Source organism: Protopterus annectens, chromosome 5.part0 (genome assembly GCF_019279795.1).
Source record: "Protopterus annectens isolate FY-2018-M chromosome 5.part0, PAN1.0, whole genome shotgun sequence".
NCBI classification, from domain to species: Eukaryota; Metazoa; Chordata; order Ceratodontiformes; family Protopteridae; genus Protopterus; species Protopterus annectens.
In genome coordinates this window covers 361,712,080-361,736,163 of record NC_056735.1, presented here as the reverse complement: position 1 = coordinate 361,736,163, position 24,084 = coordinate 361,712,080, and the positions used below count along the sequence as shown (strand labels likewise).

Sequence of the window (24,084 nt, the reverse complement as noted above, 5' to 3'; positions counted from 1 at the left end):
CTGCCATGTAACCCAGAAGCTTGAAGTACTGCCTTGCAGTCAGATGAGGGAGAGTAGAATCCATTGCACGTGTTCTGTAAGATAACTCACATTTGCTGGTATGTCTCCATCAAGTCTGTACAGATTCTGCACCCTAAGAACACAATGTCTTGGGTTAGTGTGAGGTTGGACTTTGGGAAGTTTATTTAGAACCAAAGAGCCTGTAGGAGATGCACCAAGAACTGGATAAGTGTTAGGAGTGTTTTTTGGCTGCAGCCTGTAAAAGCATGCCATCCAGGTATGGGAATCTGTGTATCCCTTTTGTCCTGCAAAAGACCATTACCGGAGCCAGGCATTTGGTGAAGACTCTGGGTGCGGGTGAAATTACAAAAGGCAAGGAAAAGCACTGTAAATGTGAGGAGCTCACTAAGAATCTTAAGTATTTTCTGTGTGTGGGTCTTATGGGAATGTGTTGAGCTAGCAGGATCAGCATTTTAAAAAATGGCACCTTTAAGAAAGGATTGAGCCTTGAAAGGTCTAGGATGGGTCTCCATGGCCCTTATTTTATGGGAACCAAAAAAACCTTTGAGTAGAACCTTTTTCCAAATTGGGATGGAGGAATTCTATCTATAGTGCCCTAGCTTAAAAGGGATTGTAGTAATGGATGCAGGAGAGGCAGTTGGTGAGCAAGAGGTCGTGGCCTGCCTAGACTTACTGGAGAGGTTATCCATGACAGGAAGTAATCATCTTGGAGGATGGAAAGGACCCACTTGTCTGAAGTGACCTGATTTCCAAACAGGAAGGAAATGGGAAAGGTGAGCAGACGGGGATGGAAGCAGCTGGTGGGGGAGGCAGGAGTGGCAGGTAGTCAGACACTACCTGCCCTGAAAGGGCATCCTTTGACTAGAGGAGGAAGGTGCTCTAGCTTAAGGATTTCTCTTTCTTGCTTGCCTATGTCTAGTTTGAAGAACAGGACTTGAGTGTTTCCTGAGTAACTGCATTTTCACAGGATAGTTTCTGTAAAATTTAGGTATAGGAAAAACTAGCAGATGTTTAAGATCCTGCATCTTTTTACCTTTTTGTTGGAGGGCTTTGAAAAGATCTGCTACTTTTGAGCCAAATAAGGCAGCACTGTCAAGTGGTGCTTGATTGAGCTTAGCTCTGAAATCATCTGGCAGGGGTTGCAAGTGCAGCCAGGAGTATCTGCAAAGTGCAGAAGCTGAAACTGCTGACCTTGCTGAGGATTCTGCAGCATCATAGCTACATTTAATTGAATGCCTGGTGACTTGGGATGAAAAGGGCCAGTAGAGAAGACATAGCTGATATGGCAGAGGAGTCTGCAATGTCTGCCAACAGTTTGGTGGCAGAGTCTAGAAGAGACGGGGCGTACTTTGCCATATGAGTCTGGTAATTAGTAGCTCCAAATGCCAAAGGGGAGGAGGTGTAAATCTTTTTGCCTAGCCTTTCCATAGTCTTACTGTCTTTGTCAGCAGGAAGGATGGTGGTGGTAGTCAAGAGTTTGGAAGCTTTGTCTGTGGAGGCAGAGATGGTAGCTGGATCTGCAGGAGGGCACTTAATCAACAGTCTGACTGCTCTATGAGGAGCAGGAGGTTGCGAGTCCAGATTGAGAGATGCAGACGAAAGGCATCGATAAAAGCAGGCAGTACAGGAGGAATGGCTGAAGGGCTAGGTGTTTCCATTTGAATGAGGTCATAGTACCTCTTTTGCATTTCAGCCATATCTGTGGATTCCCATTTGAAGTGTTCCTTCATTTTAGAAATAGTTTCAGAGAAGGTAAAGTCCAACATGGGAATCTGGGTCTATAGATTCTTCCTCTGGGGATCGACATCCCAAGGGAGAAGAGAGTTGTGAATTATAAGACAGGGAATCATTTGAGGAATCTGAACAGATGTCCTCTTCTCTAGTAACTATCTTTGCAGGTTGAGGCCTAGGACTAAGGAGAGGAGAAGATGCAGGAGCAGTTGATGTAGGCATCAGAGCCATGAAAAAGCTGAGAAAAGGCTTTGGCTAAAGGCCTGCCAGTCTTGAAAACTTTCTGCTGGATGAGAAACATGCTTCCTTTTTTCTCTCCTCTTGAGAGTCCCAACGGGTGTCTGTTTAGGAAAGGGCATCAATGTCTGAGGGAGGGAATCGGAAGGCTCCCCTGAACATGTAGGCCCCCCCCCTCCGGTGTCCAAAGCGATTGCCAGAATAGCCTCTGAGGAAATGCTCTCGCTCACTGGTAGTACGGCTTCCTCAGAGGTACCCGCGACATCCAATGTGGCAGATATGGGTCCAGATCCTAAAGCCAGGCCGATGTCAGCCACAGGCTGTGGATTGGCTGAAAGAAGCTCAGCAGGTGTTACAGGCCGTAAAGATTTGGCCTTTTTTTTTGGATGTTGCTTAAGACGTTGGTTCTCTAAGTACAAATTGAGCGCATGCAAATGACTGTGCAATGTTTTCAGAACGAACACCTGGCAAATAGGGCAGGCCTTATAATCGTGCAACTGCCCAAGACAGAACAAACACTTACCATGGGTATCTTTATGAGGGATCAGACAGCTGCACTGGCATTTACCCTTTCTGGATGACATGAAAAGGCAGCAATACAAAAGGAAGAACTGAAACGATCCCCAATGGGGTACTTAGCATGAAACTTGATTCAGTAGTCAGCGTAAGCAGGAACACCTGGCATACGACTGGCAGCTGGAAAGTTCAGAGGGACGCTGAATGCAGACTTCACTTTTGTGGCCCATGTACTCTCGCCTAGACTTGACATCTCATGCACCTAGGAAGGACTGAAAGCTTTGGATAATGGCCGTACACATGCGAGACTAGAAGGGTAATCCCATATGCAGAATACTGCAACATAGGAATAGGACATCCAGCATGTGGTCCCACAGAGACAAGGGGTCCTTAAATGGAGGCCTAAGCAGAAAACCCCTTTCATAAAAGCCTTACAAAGCCTAGGTGAAAAGGTGGATTCAGAGCTCTCGTGAAAACTGGAAATCGCTGCCAACTGCAGCTTAATAGTGAAAAAACTTGCTCCCTCTTGGAAAAGGGAAGACAACAAAAGTATATCTGAAACTGAAGCAGAAAAGGGATCCAGACTACTGCTCCTGGCCCAGATCGAGAACCTTTTCCAGTTACCTCTATACACTTCTCTAGTAGAGGATTTTTGGGTAGCCAGAATGATGCGCTTAATGGGGGATATTAGCCTGGACAGTTTAATGATCACTGGAATTGGTGAAACCATGCGTTTAGGCATAGGGTCCAAACATCTGGGAGAGGAAGCCCAGATGGATGGGAAATCAGATCCTTATGGGGATCCAGTATCCATGGCGGACACTTCAGATGAGATCTGACAAAGGGAAACCACGTCTGACATGGCCAGACAGGGGCAATAAGGATAATGGATGTCCTCAGGTGTTGTGCTTTCTGCAGAACCTTAGGTATTAAGGGAATACGAGGGTATGCGTAAATGAGACCCAGAGGTTAATCGTGGACTAAAGCATCCCTGAGTGACTCCCCCTGAGGGGGGAGGGGAATCGGGGCAAAATACCTGCTGTATTTGTGGTTGACTAGGGAAGCAAAAAGGTCACAGCATGGCTGACCCCAATGATCGAAAATCTGACTCATCACTGAAGGATTGAGGGACCACTCATGAGGACTCAAGGTAGATCTGCTCAACCTGTCCGCCAACACGCTGGAAATCTCTGGGTATGTAGGTTCCAATAAGAAAGTGGCCTGAAGACATGGCTCATTCTTACACTCTCATGGCCTCTCTGCACAATGGGTAAAAATGCGCTACCCCCCCCCATTTGTTGATATACCAGACGACTACTATGTTGTCTGTCTGAATTGCAATCAATCGTCCCAAGAGGGAGGGGCAGTCTTGGAAGGTTTGCAACATCACTGCCCTCATCTCTAGAACGTTTCTATGCAACTTGGTCTCTACTGGGGACCACATGCCTTGTACAGTCTTCCCCCGAAAATGCCCCCGCCCCCCCCCCCAGCAGGGAGGCATCCATATTCACTGTGGCTGTGCGAGGAGGGAGAGAGAGAAGAGCCTGCCTAGAGAGAGATTCCTGCAACTGAAGCCACCACTGGAGGTGACATCTACACACAGGTGTCAGTCTTATGGTCATAGAGGATGAAGCAGAGCTAGCCACTGGACAGTTAAACTCCACTGTAACACATGCATGTGGTACCTGGCCAGAGGAACAAGAATGGCCAAGGGCATGGCTCAGAGAGCCCGAAGAACTAACTGAACCGGGGGGGTGCAACAGGTACAATATCTGTGTGACCTGATCTCGTATCAACTGAACTCTGTGCAGAGGTAAAGATGCAATCGCTGAAACTGAACTCCTATGAACGCCAACTGCTGAGTGGGAATCACAATGGATTTCGCAAGGTTGACTATTATCTCCAGCTGATGAAAGAGGCAGAGAACATACTGAATCGCCTGAACCAGTCGAAGCCTCGAAGGTGCCGTGAGAAGCCAATCATGGAGATAGGGGAAGACCTGGAACGCCTACAGCTGCAGGTGAGCCACTACCCATTGCCATGAATTTGGTAAACACCCGGGAGGCTGTGGTGAGAGAGCAAAGGGCAGGGCACTGAACTGGTAATGATTGGCTCCCAGCCGGAAGCGAAGATGTCTCCTGGAACGCCTGTCTATTTTGATGTGATAGTACGTGTCCACAGAGCACATCCAATTGTTTGTGTAAAAGTGACAGAATGGACTGAGGAGTGACCATCTGGAACTTTGATTTCTTCACTGAAAGACTGTGTTCACAGAGTTCCAAAATAGGACACAAGTCCCTCTAGACCATCTGCCCTTTTGTTTGTGGAGCTCAAGGATGTCTCCAAAGGAGACATCAGGTGGAGATCCGGGGGACCCGTGCAAACAGCCAGAACTAGTCTAAACTACTCTAGTAAGAAAAAAACTATTCTAGACACGAGAAAAATAAATAGCCTACCTTGACCTTGCAAAGGCTTTCGACACAATACCCCACTCGGGTATTGTAGAAAAACTTACCAGCTTAAATGTAAACCCATATGTCACAAGATGGGTTGCAAACTGGCTTAAGGACAGAACCCACAGGGTTAGAGTTGCTGGCGCTGTGTCAGACTCCAAGCCAGTCACAAGTGGTGTCCCACAGGGCTCGGTCCTTGGCCCCCTATTGTTTGGCATCTACTTCTCAGAAGTACAGGCCAACATAGGAGGACTTTGGCTGATAAAGTTTGCAGACGACTGCAAACTGGGCACCATAGTGGAAAGTGCATCAGACACGGATATCCTTCAGAAGGGACTCACGGAAACAGATAGCTGGTGCCAGAGCCATGGCCTGAAGTTAAACGCCAAAAATGTATAGTCATACCCTTCGGGAAAAACAAGGTAACCCCAAGCTACCATATAGGTGGCAATCCACTAAGCACAGAAGAGGTTATCAGGGACCTGGGGACCCAGGTTGACAGTGGCCTTTCTTTTGACACTCACATTGCTAAAGTGGTTAGAAAGACCTTCTACATTGCCCACCTGATCATGAAGGGATTCACATCCAGATCTAGTGAGGTCATTGTTCCCCTGTACTCTTCACTTATCAGACCAATGATAGAGTACAATGCCCCATTCGGGATGTATCTCACCCGACATCTGCAGCAATTGGAGAGACCCCAAAAGTTCCTCACCAAAAGGATAAAGGGACTCCAAAATCTGTCATATGCTGCCAGATTGAAGAAACTCCAGCTCTATTCAGTTGCATACCGTCTGCTCAGAGGTGACATGTGCCTGACATACAAGGCCATGTCCAACCCGGAATTAATGGACATGCTCCACCTCAAAAAATCCAAATCCACCAAAACCACTAGAGCAAGCGACTTAAACCTTAGAACGGATATAAATAGGACGTGCTGGAGGGATAGATTTATCACTCAGAGACTCCCTATGCTGTGGAATAAAATCCCGGTCCATGTGAGGCAGAGCACCTCGCTGACTCTGTTCAAGAGAAATCTAGACCTGTGGATGGGAGATCGTAGGTTTACCCCGGGAATCATCTCTGTGTCACTGCTGGACAGAGGCACAACAAACTAATGGGCACAGTATTTTTTCATATAAGGGGTGGCGTAAGCCACAAAAATTTGGGCTAGGCTTATAAATGCCTTAGGGCAGATAGCCTAGTATAAACCTATGAACCTATGAACATTTTTACTTAACCAGCCAGAGGACACACTGCTGCACAGGAAGCACGGCAAATGAGATCTGGGTATTATAGGGCAGCAGGGTATTATGGGAGAGGGAGGAGCCAGAGCCTCGGATCCAAGACCCTGTGGTGATGAATGAAGAAATGGATAGCATCAGATCCATAATCATAAGGTAATGGCATTTGGCAGAGGGTAAGCCACTACTTTTGAGGTTCCTTCGGAATGGGGGAAAATATGCTTAGTCTTGTTTCTCCTGTGGATCAGAACCCTGCCCTGATTCAATTATGGTATTGGAACTTCCTCATTAACTAAGATCTGGGAAATCCCCTCTCGGCCCCTCAAATACCAACCGTCTTTCCCCCTCCACATCTGCTGCAGACATTTGCAAAGCCTTGGAAGACATATGAGAATTCAGTTCCATGCCAGCCTCCGACAGGGACACTACTTTGGCAATAAATGCCAGAACCATATCATCCACCTCAAAAGAGGTGAGGTCTGGAAGATGGACAGTAGCAGTATCAGACCTTGACTTTTTGGCCTTTTTCTTAAGCAGCATCTGTACCGCGCTGTAAGGTGGATTCAGCCATGGTACACTGGGGCCAACAACTTGAGACAGGAGTTCTCAAGATAAATGTAAAGTGAAGACAAATGCCTGTGAGTTGTCTTTGGCACAAAAGCCTGATAGAGCACTAAACGTGGTCATGAGAAGTGCCTAGGCAAAACTTACACTTGGCATGATTATCTTTATGAGTAATCTGCCTCCTACACTGACATTTCTCTTTCTTGGATGAAATGAACTCTAAAAATGTTATGTAAAAGAAAAAATGAACTCCAGCAGGGTACTTACTGAAAGAGGCCCAGTATAACCAACACAATGAAGAGCATTCAGATGGAAATTCAACTACAGCATTCAGCCTGGCAGAAAAGCAGTCATAAGTTTGCAGAATCCATATGTAACCTTTATGCCCTACACTGATGCAGGGAGCATACATCTGATGTATGCTCCTATTAAGAGTTAAAGGCTTTGGTACACTGGCCAGACATAGGGCTATCCTTGCCATGAGATCCCACTGGCTATAAATACTGCAACACTGACATTTCAAGGACACCATTTCTGCAGCAGAAAAACGTAGCATAAACAGTTGCTGACCGAGGAACAGATTTCACTCTGACCCCACTGGAAAATAAAAAAAAAAAACTCAGTTTAAAGTTTCAGAAAAAACGGTCTTCTGGAGGAAATTCTGAAGAAACTTTTCTCAGTAGAATCATCAGGTTGAGAAGAAAATCGTGAGGCAAACCTAACCCTCCAAATCCTGCTATTATAAAGTGAATATCAGAGTCAAAGTGAAGAAAACTCCCTTTTCTTAGCAAGAGAAATGGAAGCAGACATGAACTCCGTAACAAATTTCAACAAAACTAATTCCAAAAAAATAAATAGAAGCATAGCAGAAGCTACAATTTACCATTTTCTTTCCTTTTCCTGTGAGATTCCTTAAAGGGCCAGCCCAAAGCAGGTCCAATCTCCCAGGACTCAGGCTACTTATCCCAAATATTATATAAAACACTTGCGCCTTAGACTCGAAGACGATGACAGTTCTGCACACAGAAGGCATCAGAGAGCTGCAAAGGACTTTTTTTAAACACTCATCCTTGGTAGCTGTAGGTGCTACACCAGGAGGACGAGGAGAAAAGGATGAGCGGTCTGAGGAATCAAAACTGGACAGAGTCCTTCATCAGTGGAAGAGGCACAACTGGAGCCAGCCCGACTCCTAAAGACTCCCTATTTTTTCTTCTTGTGGTCAAGGGAAGGAAAAAACAGACTAGTAACTGCTCCATGGGTTCAGCAGTGGATGAAGCATTGAAAAAAAGAAGTGGAGTCTGAAGGTGTCAAACTTTTAAGACACTCAAAAATAGGTAATTTAATAAATACAACCACAAAGTCCTACTTAAAACGTTCATAATTAATAGGAAAAAAGAGAGAGACTTTTTTGCACAGGTGTTCACACAAGCATTCACAAAGTATTTTCCCCTGACAAGGACAGTTATTCCACAATTTCAAATCTGCTTCCTAGTAAAACATTTTCACAGAAAAATTTCTTTGTTGTCAAAATAAATAAATTATTGGAAGGTCCTCCCAACAGGGTACTTATTTTCTCAAACTTGAAGGATTGCTAACAATCTATACTTTCATGGGCCCACCAAAGAAAGAAATATCTGGGCTTTCCATACTCTGTCCTTTATATGAAGATCCCCTTGAGCCCCTGACAATCAGAGCACATGGAGGGTACCTTTCAGCTTTGAAAAGCTGGCCAGTAACAGTTGAGTAGGTGGAACCCATACAGCTTAGACAACGGTTAACAGTGATCTAATGTTGATCACCATTCTTATTCTGAAGTTAGAATATGGCTTCCTCTTAATTTCTCTAAACTCCTATTCAAATTACCACCTTTTACAAATCACAATAATAAAATATCGCTCATCGGTCATATACCCATCATTTTATGCTGCTGGAAATTACATTTGCTTCCAGTAGTAGAGTCAGTTGCCTACTTGCCATTCGCATTTTCAATATTATAAAGCTTCACTACTGCAGCCATCTACTTATAAAACTTCATATTAAAGTTCAAGCAATACGGCCTCAAATACCAGCAAGAAAATTACTTTGATAAACTACTCTGCTTTCAATTCGGCCAGCTGCCAAACTGTCATATCCAATCAAACAATAAAGGGTTTTAAGACAGATTAAAGAACCTCTTCAAAGTAAATAAATGCCTATTCTTTAACTTCAGCATTCCATTTCATACCTATACTTTTACAATTATATGTAAGCATATGAAAAAAAACTCCATATCAAACCCAAGTAAATGGACAAAGATTAAAAAAGAAAACCTGATATGTAAAGTGAAAATGTTACATAATGCCATTTATTTCTAATTTTTGCTCTGAAACACACTACTCAAGACCAATATTCAGTCTGCTAAATTAATGACATTAAGATTATTATAATTCTGCTTATACAGCTATGATTCAGAATGATCTGTGCATTTACTACTGCACCAAGTATTGTATGATGGAGAAATAACAAAAATGCTGCTAGGTACACAAGTGTTTCACAGCCCTGTGTACATCTATTTCTGATTATACAAATGTTGCACTTCAAGCATTTTTACCTGATTAACTTGCAGTCTAGGTCCAAGGTTAGTGTAGATCTCTTTAAGAAGGTCAATAGCTCTGCCAGCAATATCGTCATTTCCCTGAATTACAACCTGTCATCAAAAGAAAGCATAAGCAAATTTAAAATACACTTGCTTACAAAGTTCCTTCAATGCTAGAAATCAAAACAATGTTTATACACCACACAGTGCTGCATGCAGAAAGTACAGCTGAGTAAAATAAAGCACAACATAAAAGTGCATATATCATATGCTCTCATATTGCTGAGACACAGTTTATCAAATGCCCTTATCCCTGTTAAGGACCATACATTTATGACGTTTCACGAAATCTTGGTATGAGAAGCCGTCACACACAGCTCAGCTAATGATGCTAAATTCTATTTTTTTTGTCCTTCTCCACCAGGGCTTTGCTCAATGGCTCCCCAGTCCTGGTGGAATGGCAGCCAGAAATTTACAGACAGACTCTAAGAGGGCCCTACAAGCCCCATCTGGTCCTGTTCAGGAATTCCTATTAGCCCTCAGGGAGTAAGGTGGGTAAGGCATGCTAGCTTGCTGGTCATACGGCAAAACATGCACTCTCTCCTTGTAAGCATACCCCCTTAGCAGTCTGTATTTACTGCCTCCTAAAAAGATGCATCTCTCTGCATGCCTGTTTCCTCCTTTCGGATGCAGAGTATGAATCCACTAAGTAAACGTATGTGTGGCAAGCCAGACATGCCTCCTTTCCAGGGGCCGCTCACTCCAATGATCCTCCTTAGCCAGCTTCTGCAAGTACCCAAGCCAGTAACCAAACTCAGATCACTTGTGGTACAGTTACAGCTTTCCAATCTATGTCTAGTAGAGTGAATTCCCTTAAAGCTTTCATTCTTAAGCCTATACGGGCCTCACAGGAAAGTAAGCATGCAGTAAACCGTCCCTTGTATAATACAATTACAACCCAGCGATAACTGAGAAAAAAGAAAATATTTACAATGAAAAACAAGTGCAAGCATCTTAAGGAATGCAAACACAGCAGTTTTTCTATGGGTGACTTCCCTTGATATAGCTTATGATTAAGCACCTCAATACAAGTGCAACATTTTCTCCTGGGAAGGTCACTATTAACAGTTGCATTTTAATCTCTGGCTGGATTTCAATGGCTAGTTTATATATACTCTTCAGAGAGGAACACCTTAAAGGATCCCATAAAACAAACAAGGGCCACGACCTCTCCTACCACTTGGTAACTGTACCAACAAGTAATTTAACTGTGAGGACAACAGCTATGTGGTAGCTTCTAAGATGGTGCCTCTACAGAAGAAAATGTCCAACATATGCTACGGATGTACATGTTCATGTAGTCTGCGATCTTATAGTGTCCTGCATAGCTTTACTGTACTTGTCATGGCAGAAAATAACAATAATTTAGTATTTTTAATGACTGCTGGGTGTTTTTGATGCTTTCCCCTCCACCCTAAAAGAGGGACTACTACTGACTTAATTTGTTCTCCTAGTGTAATATTGTGAAGAGTCAAGTACATGCAGAATTTCCAACTCATTCTAGAAGTTTGAGAAAGAGGCCAAGAATCACACCAAGAGTCTCACATGAAAGCTGGATGCATCTTCAACACTCCTTCAATATAAACTCAAGACTTGCATGGCATGCATCCTTGAAATCCTTCATCCGCAAGAAACTACCAAAAATGTGCCTTCCTTTAGTTATTTCATCACAACTACGCATGCTAGTTCTAAGGATAGACGTAAATAATTTCCGAAAAAAAGTTCAAACGAGGAAAATGGTCTTTGTCGTCTCAAGAAAACTTTCAGAAAGGCCTTAATGGGTTCTGCTGCTCACTGCAGCAATGATGAAATATACATTAAAATGGAGCTTAGCTGTGCTATTAGCGTAAAAGCAAAATGGAAGGTCAAAAGGCTGTGTAGTACGAGAGTAACATTCCTCAGGTAAAGAACCTTGTATTACTTGCGTCAGTGTAACAATGGAAAGCAACACGCATGTATGCACAAAACAGACCAGTATGCACTCCATGGTAGACAATGGTTCACCCCCCCCCAAAAAAAAAATGCATTACTGCACTTTTCTCAAACCAAAACATTAACAGCTATACTGGTTGTTTTGTCTTTCGGCTTAACGGCTATACTGGTATCAGTATTAATTTATTTACAAACCTTACTAATTATCACTTTGTAAAGGCAGTTTCTGTTCTAACTAAAAACTCAACCACAGTAGTTTTCACTTGCACTTCCTACCCCTGTATTTTTGCCTACACTCTTATGGAAATAAGTTTCTAACCTGCAGAACAAAGTTCTACTTGGTCTCATCCCAATATCTCCTTTCCCAAAACACTTATTTGTTCCCATTATCTTGGGGTTCCCACTGCTAATTTTCTCCAGTTAATTCCAGCCACCTCAGCTACTTTCTATGACCTTGACTTAATGTCATCCCCATCTCCTTTCTCCATTCCTTGTTAGCTTAGTTCTTAGAATACTTTTTTCATACACTATGGTTCTTTTTCTCAAGGACCTGCATCCAAATCCTATTTGCTCCTTATTTTGTGACTCCTTCCCTGTTTCATCATTACCCCTTCCCACCTCGATTTATAACCAGTAGCATAGCTAGGGCGGGGTGAAAGGGGCAACTGTCCTGGGTACAATGTGGTGGTGGTCAGCTGATCCTGAGAGCTCTTAAATGCAATATTGGCTTTTAAAAACATTAACTGCACAGCAATTCAACAAAAAAACTTTTTTTGCTCCTGTTGTTGTACAGTTGTCTGCTCATGCAAACTGACACACTAGTGTTTTCCTGCTAGCTTTGTTTGATCCCCTTCCACTCCTAATTCCCCAGCCATCTCCAATTCATACCTTTATTCCCTTCCACCCCCTCCTCATTTTTGCTTACATAACTACAGCTTAAAGGAGCACAGCATAAAGCTACACAAGTAAATATTCATATACACTTACCACCACCCAACTCTTGCAATAAATGTCTGCCAAGCATATTTCTACCCCTCACCGCACCACTTAACCTTCACAGACTCGCCCATTGTCTCCCCCCCCCCCCAAAAAAAAAAGAAAGTCTTCAGGGCATTTCATCACTTCTGAAATGGCTTCCCCTCTTATCTCAACTTATATTCTCCTAGTGCTCCTGTCCTACTCATCCACCCACAGCAATGGGCTTCCTCCCCTACGGAGGGGAAATATACCTCACATATATGCATCTTAAAAATTACCTCAGTAATTTCAATCCAACTTCCCTAGTCGTAAACCCAAGTACGCACCCCCAACTTACACACCTTCCCTTACACACCTTTTCACTGCATGCCACATCTAGTCTTACCTGCTTATGTTACCAACCCTTTCCTTACAATACAGTCCCCTAAACTACCCAGATTCCTCAATACGTTAACCTCTATAATACTCCTCCTGCATCCTCAGCAGCAATACTGAACATAACTCTGGCCTATGTCTTTCAGCTTGTCTCAATGCCCATGGTATAGAGAACAAAACAGACCAAGTGAACAAGCTTTTTTATTCTCTACCATCCTGACCATATAGCTACAACTGAATATTGGCTCAAATCAAGTGATCCTTCCATCCACCACTTCTTCCTGTGGTGCAAGTATGATCTTGATGGGAGACCTGGTTCTAGACCGAGGTGGAACATTACTACTTTTTAAATCTGATTTAAATGTCCAGCACTTAGCTCACAGCAATACTACCTCAGACTCACTTCCCAACTGGTTATTTCTCTATGTACCCACCCCTAATGATTTCCCTAACCTCCCAACTACTGCCTCCTTAGCCTACTTTATGTTTCAGTACTACCTTCTCAATAATAAATTTCAAATTTCATCCTACTAGGTGACCTCAATCATAACCTCCTAGGAATAGATCAAAACAATCTTTGAAAATCTTAATGACTTCAAACTTACACTACTGGTCACTGAACCCACAAGACCAAACCTTAACTCTTCTATCACTAATTTCTTACTATTACTAATTTCTCAAATTCTCATTCACCCTTCTTCCTTCAGTGACCACTGTCCAATCAGTTTCAATACCTCTTACCACAAAGAAAATCCTGTCTCGCCATTCTGGAACAAATCCCAATCCAACAATCTCAAACTAAAGGCAATTTTAGTTACCTTAGACTGGTCGTCTCTCTCTATGGATCCTAACCACTGCAGCATTCTCCTCACACCCTCACACAAATTCTCACTAGCTTCCAGGACTCACCCTTTCCTAGACATACATGGTCTTATAACCACCCCGAAAAGTAAGAACATGTTCAAACTCAAATGGCTCTTTAATCACAGGAACAATACCTAGCAAACTTGGAAAAACAACACAACCTCAACCTCCAAGCAATACTACACAAAGATAAGAAATCTAGCTAAACAAGAAATCAAGAGGCATAAAAGTCTCTAAGAAAAAACATCAGTCATCCCTTATCAACTCACCTAAAAAATTCTGGGCAGATGTCAATCACCTCACAAGCTGCACTAATCTAGCCAACACCCACTCCTCCTCATCTCACCTCACAGCCACTGATTTCAGCCTCCACTTCAGTACACTTCTTATTCAGATTCCATTAACCCCCACCCGCCAACTCTGGTGCCTCTCCTATATTCCCAAAGCAATCAAAGCTTAAAAATGTACAGTACCATTACCTGAAGGACTAAAAACTTACTCACTTGCTGGACCTGACCATCTTTGCCCATGGTTCATTTTACACAAGAACTAAAGTCTCCCTCCCCCAGTCTTCACAATCTCTGCCTAACTCAGATCATGCCTAACAGCTGGAAAAATAGCTGTTAAGCCCCTCTCCAAAACCCTGAACCATCCCATGACACAGACTTCTGTCCCAACTCAATTCTTCCCATACTTGGTAAAATCAATGAAAAATTAGTTTACAAACAACTCACCTATTACATCTTCCAGTATCATTTATTATTCTCAGAACAGCATGGTTTTGGTGTTGGAAAGAACTACAGCACTCTGAATGCGTAAACATAATATCCTGCTGGCTATGGACAAAGACCTGCTCACTGGAGCCATCTTTGACATCACCACATCTTTCAACCTGGTTGACCACAACATTCTGTTAGACCACCTAATCGAACCTGGAATTAGCACAGAAAGAGCTCCTGGGTTTAAAAATTAAAGTGATGTTTTAACCATAACTAGGCATCTGTGTTGTCCATTTTCATTCTTACTCAACGTATGGGTTACAGATCTGATCCTCAGATCCGACTTGGCCTCATTCTACAAACTTCAGATCCGGCTCTCCTCCTATCCATAATGCCCTACTTCATCCCCTTTTATCCATAATGCCCTAGTTCATCCCCAATACTTAAATTCGAGTGTGGTGCCATAAAGGTTTCACTGTACAATAGAAACGAAAAAAAATTAAAGCAGGGCTCAAACTGGGAACTACAGGTTCCAAAAAAATCCATCAGGTCATGCCAGAAGATGACAGGAAGAGGAAAGGGGAGGAGGGGAATTGAAGAATGAAAATAGACAAAACAGATGCCTAGTAATGGTGAGTACATAACTAATATCTGTTGTACATTTCATTCTTCCTCAACGTATAGGACAGAGTCCTCAGCTATGTAAATCTTGGATGGCCCTCATGGAAGAATATTCTGGAGAACTGCTGAACTAAAGGCAGCTCTACTTCTATAAGTCACATCCAGCTGGTAATGGGTAATAAAGATATGTGCATTAGACCAGGTGGCTGCAGCATAAATATCAATGGAAGCTCTAAGCCAGAGGGCAGATGAGGTAGCCATGGATCTAGTTGAATGGGCCTTAGGTGGTTTTGGTAATGAGAAGCCTTGATGAGAATAAATCTAGGAAATGCAATTAGTTATCCATTTGGCCAATGTAACTTAAGAAAATAGAAAGCCCAGCCAACTTGGTGAAAAGGAGACAAGCAGCTGCTCTGTTTTTTTTTTTAACTCTTGTTTTGTTTAAGTATACACGCAGCTACCTATGAACAAATAAAACCTGTAGCATGTTCACAGCTGTGCACTAGGCTAATGGCCCTGGAGCCTTTACAAGCCTAGCCCAGAGAAGTGCCCTGACATGTAGTCTCCTTTGTTAAAAAATTTTGGAGACACGAATGGTAAATGAATGGTTTGATTTACATGTGATTCAAAAGCCACTTACAGTAGGGAAGGACTGGTTTGTAAGGTAACCCTGTCTTTATGAAAAACAATGTATGGAGCTTTTGATGCAAGAGCCTGGAGTTCAGAAATTCTTTTAGCAGAAGTAATAGCAACTAAAAAAGCTGCTTTCCAAGAAGGGAGTTTTAAGTCAGTTTTTGCTTAATGGTCAAAGGATTGACTGTTAAATCCCATGGAGATGACCAGCTGCTGTAACCCACGGAGATGACGGATCTTTCACTGTGGGCCTGAGCAGAAATGCACCCTTTAGAAAGAACATACATAATTTGAAAGCAGACAAGCAGGAAGCATTGGGGTTGAGTAAAAATTTGATACAGCTGCCAAATGTACTTTGACTGTGGAAAAACTAGCACCTCATTTAAAAAGAGAAGCTAAAAACTCCAATACAGAAGAAACAGAGGCAGTAAAGGCATCAGCCATTTTTCAAGGACAAAACGAAAATCTTTTCCACCTGCTCTTGTAAATACTCAGTGGAATATTTCTGTGATGACAAAGAAAAATACGAACCGGAGGAGCCAGCCTGGGCTGTCTACCTATCAACGGAATTGGAGAAACTATATGGTTAATTTGACGGCTGGAATATTAAGATGTTTTATCCCTTAAGGATGTGTCAGGAGGTCTGGACAGGGGTCCAGTATCCAAAGAAAATCATCCAGTACACAAGGAGGATAAAGATGAGACTAAAAAAATGGGAACCAGACTTGGCGAGGCCAGAAAGGGACAATGAGGACAGCAGACCTTCTACAGGCTAGCTTACTGTAAGAATTTTGGAATTAGGGGGACTGGGGGAAAAGCATAAAGGAGACCAGCGGGTCAAATGTGGACTATAGCATCTCTTCGCTGAACCCCCCCCCGGGGGGATCAGAGCGAAGCACCTTCTGCTTTTACTACTGTGGGGAGAGGCAAAAAGGTTGATCTCAACAGAAAATTCTCTCTCCCACTGATTAAAGGCATTAGAATGGACCTGCAAGTTTGTCCACTAATATTTTGGATTTCCCTGGGTTGCGCGTTGCCACTAGAGAGGGGTTGGAGGAGATAAGGAGACAATGGATAAGAAAGAGGCTGTCAAAAAAAAAATAGATAACTTAACAGCTAGTGTCCAATGCAGAACACACACAGTAATGTGAAAAGGGGACTAATACTATAGTTGCTGCCATGGACCCCAAAGCCTGCAGAACTAACCAGGCAAGAACAGCAAGATGAAAAATTATCTGTTGAACCTGGGACTTGATTGTTTTCAGATGATGCGGGGGTAGAGAAGTCTGACATAGTATTCAGATGAGCAACAATAAACTCCAGGATCTGAACCAGTAGTATCTTTGATTTGGCCATGCTGACTAATGTCTAAAGATTGGCAAATTTGGAGAAAATAGTCTATATACTGTTCTAGGAGATGCTTGGTTGAAGGGGTGAAGAGCCAATAGTCTAACTATGGAAACACACTGAATCATTGCAGTATCAAGTGAGCTGCTACCACTGCCATGCATTTTATGAAAACACTGGGGGATGGAGTGAGTCCAAAGAGCACAGCTCTGACTTGATAGTGACGGGGTCACAGCCAAAACCGCTAGCATCTGCTGGATTCATCTGCCTATTCTGAAGTGACAGTGCACATCCTGAAGACTGAGTACATTTAATCATCCTTGTGTAAAAGAGGCAGGATGGACTGAACTGCGACCATTTTGAACTTTGGCTTCTTCACATATTTGTTCAGGTTGCTTGGATACAAACTTGGTCTTCGGTCCCTTACCTTTTCTGGCACTAAAAAGAAACTTGCGTTCCAAATCCTCTCTGGTCTGATAGGACCTCGTGGGTGACTTTTGTCTGACATCTTCTGAATCTCTTGAGCTGCAGCACCTGCCCGACTAGGTGGAATGTCAGGAAGCTTGCTTCTCTTGGGAGGATGTCTGAAAAAAATGGTACAAAATAATCTCTGGCAATTATGTTTAGCACCCAAGAATCTTTTGTTATAGTAGCCCGGCATCTGGGTGCAAGGACAAACATCCCCCGATTGTTTCCAGAAGCAGGCAGTCAGGCAGCACTTCAGGAACACTGAAAGGATCTGTCCAGAAAAGAACTTCAGAAGCCCTAATTTTGAGGATCTCCTCTGCCACCAGACAGCAGTCTTCCATTCGAACTTCCTCCTTTACCTCTACAAGGTGGGGTCTTCGCCTGACTCCTGGAAAGATGACTGGGATTTTGCAAAACCACATTTTTGCCTTCTCTGATTCCTTGAGAAGGATCGCTATGGGATAGAAAGGCAAAGCCCTATGGCAGACAGGGTTTTTCCTTCAGGTTCAATGCAGGAAAGCAGCAATTTCAAAGATGGGACAAACAAGGATGTTCCATCCAAACACGGATAAAAAAGACTTGAAATGCTCTGCAAAACTGCACAGCTGCATCCAGGCATGTCTCCTTACAATGCCCGAACTAGCAGCCAATGAAGCACCTACCGTGGCATGCAAAATTAGCCTCATGAACACAGCTGATATAGTTAAGTGGCCAGCTGCAAGGAGGATGCCTTATAATCGTCTAGAGACATAGACTCTAGTCACATCCTTAAGTAGTCTAGAAAAGGGTGCCAAGTAGTTCAGTGAGAAAAGAAAATGTCTTCGATGCAAATAAATGCTTTCTAAATCTGGCCAGTAGCCTAGACACTATGGGGGGGGGGGGGGCTCTGTTCTATAAGCTCCTTCTTGGTGGCTACCACCACAACCATCTCATCGACAGGGAAAACTTTGCTCCAATGTGGTCCATCTTTTTGGGGGGAACAAATTCTATCTGGTCAACAAGCAAAAAAGTTTGAGAGTCCAATTCCTTCCAAGCCTGACAAGACACTAAGTCCATAAGCTCATCAGCCAGGGAAGTCACCCAAAACAAAGATTGGCCAGAACCAGAAACTACAAAGAATACAGACTCCTCGGGAGATGTGTTATTTGAGGACCAACCACCTTAATGCTTAAGAATTTCCAAAATATTTCCAAAGGAGACGACATCAGGTGATGATCTAAGGAACCCTACCCCTTCATCAAAGTCAGTATCTTTGGTGAGGGATTCCATAACGGAATTTATGTGCCTCCTTTTGCACATTATCTCTCGGAGAACCTCTTTAGTGGGATATTCTGGAAAGATGTTCATCTACAGGAACCATCTGGACGCTACTTTGTACTGGCTTGTTCCTGTGGAGCAGATTTGATGATGCCAAAGCTTGGAATCAAAGGGAAATAGGGTCAAGGATCTGACGAAGTGAGAGAGACCGGGTCTCAAGAATGAAAGAAAATCTTCTCCATAACCTCAAAGGCTCGGGGAAGCTCGGGCTACCACACCAGAGAAGAGAGATCTATGAAGCAGGCAATGCCACACCTCTGACAGGATCCATGTCTCGAGGAGGAGCCGGACCCAAGCTATCCAACTCCAAGCATCCAAGGGACAAGGAAGGCTCCAACAATGGAGTTAATACCAACCCCACAGATTCAGTACAGAGACTTGTCTCAGGGATTCATCCAGATACAAAGGAACAGAAGGATATGATCAGGGTCGAAAAAGTGATTTTTTTAGGGTCCGACACCAGTACGTTGGATACTGGGACTCCAAAACCGAAGGAGGAGATATAACAGTATATGAAGTGGATGGAAGCCAGACATATCAAATGGGAGACAAAGCCAGAATAACTCCCCCACCTAGAACTAAGCTCTGAGGAACTTCCATTATCCTATCACTTCCACTACGGGCAGACTCCTGGAGGAGCTGATGGATGAGGTGGTGGACTAAGGTCTGGAGTGTTTCCTTGGGGTTTACATAAGATGGGAGTAGAGCTGATGAGGTGAATGAATTCTCAGAGTCTGAGGCATACCCGAGACAGGGTCTGATGATTTCACTCTGTGGGTTGCACAACAGTAGAAGAGATGATTATTGGATCAAAACACTTAGGATCTGTAGATTTTTGTTTCTTTGGAGCCAAAAAAGTTTGATCCAAAGTCCTCCACATCTTCTGTGCAATCCCAGAAGACAATGAAGTCTTAAAAATCTTTGGTGGGGACCCTTTTCTGTACTCTGAAGGAGTCTATGAAGATCTGCTGGGGGTTTCAGCCCCTGAGGAAGAAGATGAAGGTGGAAGTAAACCTTAAGGACAAGCTTGTTATGCCTGTTAGCTATAGCCCTGGAGTTAAATCCTGCACAGCTGGTACAGTTCATACCCAGGTGTGCTGCTTCTCAACAATAAATGCACTCCCTGAGGGCATACGACTTGGGGATTTTGTGCCCAAAGTAAAACCATTGTTTAAAACCTGTTAGCGTTTCAGCCATAACAGAAACTGAAGGCTAAAAAGAAACAGAAAAAAGGAAGCAATTACATTACATATATACATGTGTGTGTGTTACACACACACACATATATATATATATACATCTATATATATATATATATATATATATATATATATATATATATATATATATATATATATATATATATATATATATATAGACATACATATACATATAAATCTATATATATATATATATATATATATATATATATATATATATATATATATATATCTAGGAGATCGGTACTGATCCCCAAAGGAACTTTTCACTGAAGCACAAACAGCCGGGCATACTTATGCGAAAGTGCTTTTATCGAAAAAGCACTTTCGTGGAAGTATGCCTGAAGCAAGAGGGAGATGGGGAATGACAGATGCAGAGATCATACTACGGTGCAGATAACGGAATATTCTGTTTGCAACACTGTAGTGCAATCTCAGAGTGAGAATATTAAAGTAAGGGGTGTGTGAGGCACACCCCCCCAACATGGGAGATGCAGGGGGGCTTGCCCCCTGCATAAAAGTAGACGTTTTTTTTGTTTTTTTTTTAATGCACTTCAACAAAAGCGATTTTTTGGTGAAAGCACTTTTGTTAGTGTGTTTGGAGATTGGGGATTCGGACTATTGAACATTAATTCAATAGTCCTAGATCCATATATATATATATATATATATATATATATATATATATATATATATATGTATATATATATATATATATATATATATATATATATATATATATATATATATATATATGTATATATATATATATATGTATATATATATATATATATATATGTATATATATATATATATATATGCACATATATATATATACACACACATATATATATATATATATATATATATATATACATACATACATATATATGCACAGATATATATACATATATACACACACATATATATATATATATATATATACATACATATATATATATATATATATATATATACATATATAACTACACTAAACAGACAGTACACAACACCGACAACCACAACACCAACACCACAAGAACAAAACAGCAAAAACACGAAAGTTCACATGCCAGACAAACCACAATCCCGACAGTTAAAACAAAAAGTTCACTGTTCAGCAAAACACACACACACAACACAAGAACAACCTAAAAACCTACATTACACCTTACACACAACTATCTATGCACTGACCTTAACGCAAACCCTAAGGTCCGTCACTAACGCAAACTTAGCTTACCTGCACCCTAACCAACTTAATCCGCCCCTAACGCTCAAGTCCCTCACTATCGCACACTTAGCTAACCCGCACCATAACCCTAAGTCCCTCACTATCACACACTCAAATTACCCGCACCTTAACCCTAAATCCCTCACCATCGCACACTTACTTAGTCGTGCTCACACATTTCCCATGTCGGCGTTTTCCCTGTCAGAATTACAAGTTGTCGGTTATCTGCTCTGTCGGTCAACGTCGGTGATGTGATTGTCAATCTTCCAAGCTTTCAGTCTAGCGTAGGGAACCCATATATGAACTTTCGTTCAATAGTCCTAGATATATATATATATATATATATATATATAAAACATAAAAAAAATACATTTATGGCTACTTAAAAAAACTATCAAATGCTCAAGGAGGATCCAGCTCAATGTCAGATGGCAAAGGAGATCTGGGGAATTGAGGATGGATTAGGGCATTATGGACAGAAGGAGGAGCTCGAGTGTTGGAGCTGAAGTCTGTAGGATGAGGCTGAGTTGGATCAGAGGATCGGATCTGTAACTCGCATGTTAAGGAAAAATGAAAAGGACAAACATTATATTTAATGTAGGTGCTTCTCTATTATATTTCTGAGCATCCTCTCTGCTTCTACCCTGTTCTTACAAGAGTAGCTCAGGGCTCCATTCTGGCTCACCTTTTTCCATTTTTCTTAAACTACCGCTTGATCTTATAGGTTCATAGGTGGGTACTAGGCTATTGGCCCAAGGGCCTACTTAAGCCTAGCCAGCAAGGTACCATAGCTTATGCCACCCAAGAAAGTTATTTCCCTGTGCCACTGTCCATCAGAGAGACAGAAGTGATCCCCGGGGAGTATTTCCTATTTCCCATCCACTCATCAAGATTTTTCTTGGAGTACTAATGAACTTTGCTTGACATACATGGGTAGCTTGTTCCAGAGTATAGGAAGTCTCTGGGACAGGAATCTAACCCTCCAGCGTGTCCTGTTTATTGTGGTGACAAAGTTTAGGTCCCTAGAGCGTGTAGCTTGGAGGGGATGGGATCTCTAAGTGTAGCATGTCCAACCGCTCTGGGTTTGACAGTTTTATACGTTAGGCAGAGATCACCTCGGAGTAGGCAATATTCTACTGAGTAAAGCAGGAGTTTTTTGAGGCAGTCAGTGTAGGGCATTTGTTTGAGGCCAGTAATCCTCTTTGTGAGGTACGTCTGTGGCCTTTCCAGCTGTTGCAGATGTCTTGTGAGGTACATTCCAAAAGGGGCGTTGTACTCTATAATGGGTCTAATGAGTGACGAGTAGAGGGAAAGAATGACCTCTTTTCCTGGATGAGAATCCTTTCACAATGAGGTGTGCCATGTAGAAGGACTTCCTGACTACTGTGGCGATGTGACTATCAAAGGAGAAACTACTGTCCACATGGATCCCAAGGGCTCTCATCACGCATTCGGAGTTAAGTAAATTGCTGCCTATGTGGTAGTTCATGCGTACAAAGTTTTTACCAAAGGGGATGACACTGCACTTTTTGCCATTGAGCTCGAGGCCGTGGCTCTGACACGAGGCAACTGTCTGAGGCCCTTCTGTAGGATGTCCACATCATTTGGTGACTTAACTATGGCTCCTAGTATGCAGTCATCTGCGAACTTCGAAAGCCAGAGGCAATCTGTGTTAGCCTGTACTTCAGAGAAGTAGATACTAAACAGGAGAGGTCCCAGGACAGAACCCTGTGGCACACCACTTGTCACTGCCTTGAGGTCAGATTTGGAGTCTGCAACGTTTCTTTTCCACTACTTTGATGACATGGTCTTATTTCACTCAAACCTGACCTCCTCAGTTATTAAACTGCAAGCAGACTTCCTTTCCCTTTTTAAACAGCTTAACAAAAAGCTAATTCTGAACACTTAAACTTGAAACAATGCTGTTTGGTACTTGCAGTAAACAGCAGAGAAACTCTGACACTTCTTATCAATGACCACTTCGACAACCCCAATGATCAAGTAATCCTCCTTCAAATACCATGGTATGTGGCTTGATCCCACACAGCTTTAACATCACCTAGAGTAAATACAAAATATACTACCTTCTATTTTCTTCCTATAAAATCTTCCCCTTTCTCTCCAAGCAAACCAAGAATGTCACTGGCAGAAACATTCGACAAGCACAGATTGAATATGGACTTGGTTGCAGCAGCATCCAAGAACAACTCCATCAACTAAACTAAAAAAACACTGTTTGCAATTTCATTACCCTTTCCCTCTAGGAATGAGAATCACTGTAGCACACAAAAACAACTGGGTATAAGTCTTGTATGTCTTAACGAAAATCCAACCCTCTCCTTGGATCCCAGCACTACAAACACACTTCTATCTTCAACCTGCCTCCAACCTCTTGAGACATCACCATCCTGCATATACAATTTAAGTCGTCTTGACCATCTGGGTACTTCAACTCCACAGAACAAGACTTCAAAGCAGAAACCATGTCTTCTCCATCCTAGTCCCCAAAATGCGGGAATCCCTCTCTACTACTCAAAGACATCAACTTGTACCCATCACTTCATGCTCAGCTTAGATTCATCTCAAGTCCAACTCAGCTTGCAAATGCTTGCCCTCTAGATGTCACCTAATCAACTGCTTTTCCATTCACCAGTCGGGAACCTGCGTCTTCCTTGAGATATTTTCCTACACTAAAATGTGCGACATCTCCTCCACATTTTACGTACTGTAAATAATTAGCATGTGCCCTTACCTTACTTTTGCAATCTTAAACTTAGTCCCTCCACTATTACACGGTTCTTCCCTCCTTACCCTAACCATCCCTTCCTACTGTTCCTTGTATTGTGTACTTCATTACTGTTGGGTAAGCTTCACAGATTTAGTTTGGTTTCTTAATACTGCTTACCATCTTGTATGTCTAACTGCATTTATACTGCTGAGGCAAAGACTAAAACAGCTCCATTTGAACAGACTGC

The 24,084-nt window shown here is 42.5% G+C and overlaps 1 protein-coding gene across 1 annotated transcript in view; it reads right to left on the bottom strand.

Moving 5' to 3' along the window:
- The window catches only part of USP9X (ubiquitin specific peptidase 9 X-linked), a 5,037,693-nt gene that overhangs the window by 3,152,662 nt on the left and 1,860,947 nt on the right, over positions 1–24,084 (bottom strand). Inside the window, exon 14 of the mRNA XM_044071835.1 lies at positions 9,331–9,452. Within this exon, the coding sequence (XP_043927770.1) occupies positions 9,331–9,452 (122 nt within the window). The remainder of the gene's footprint in view (positions 1–9,330; positions 9,453–24,084) is intronic.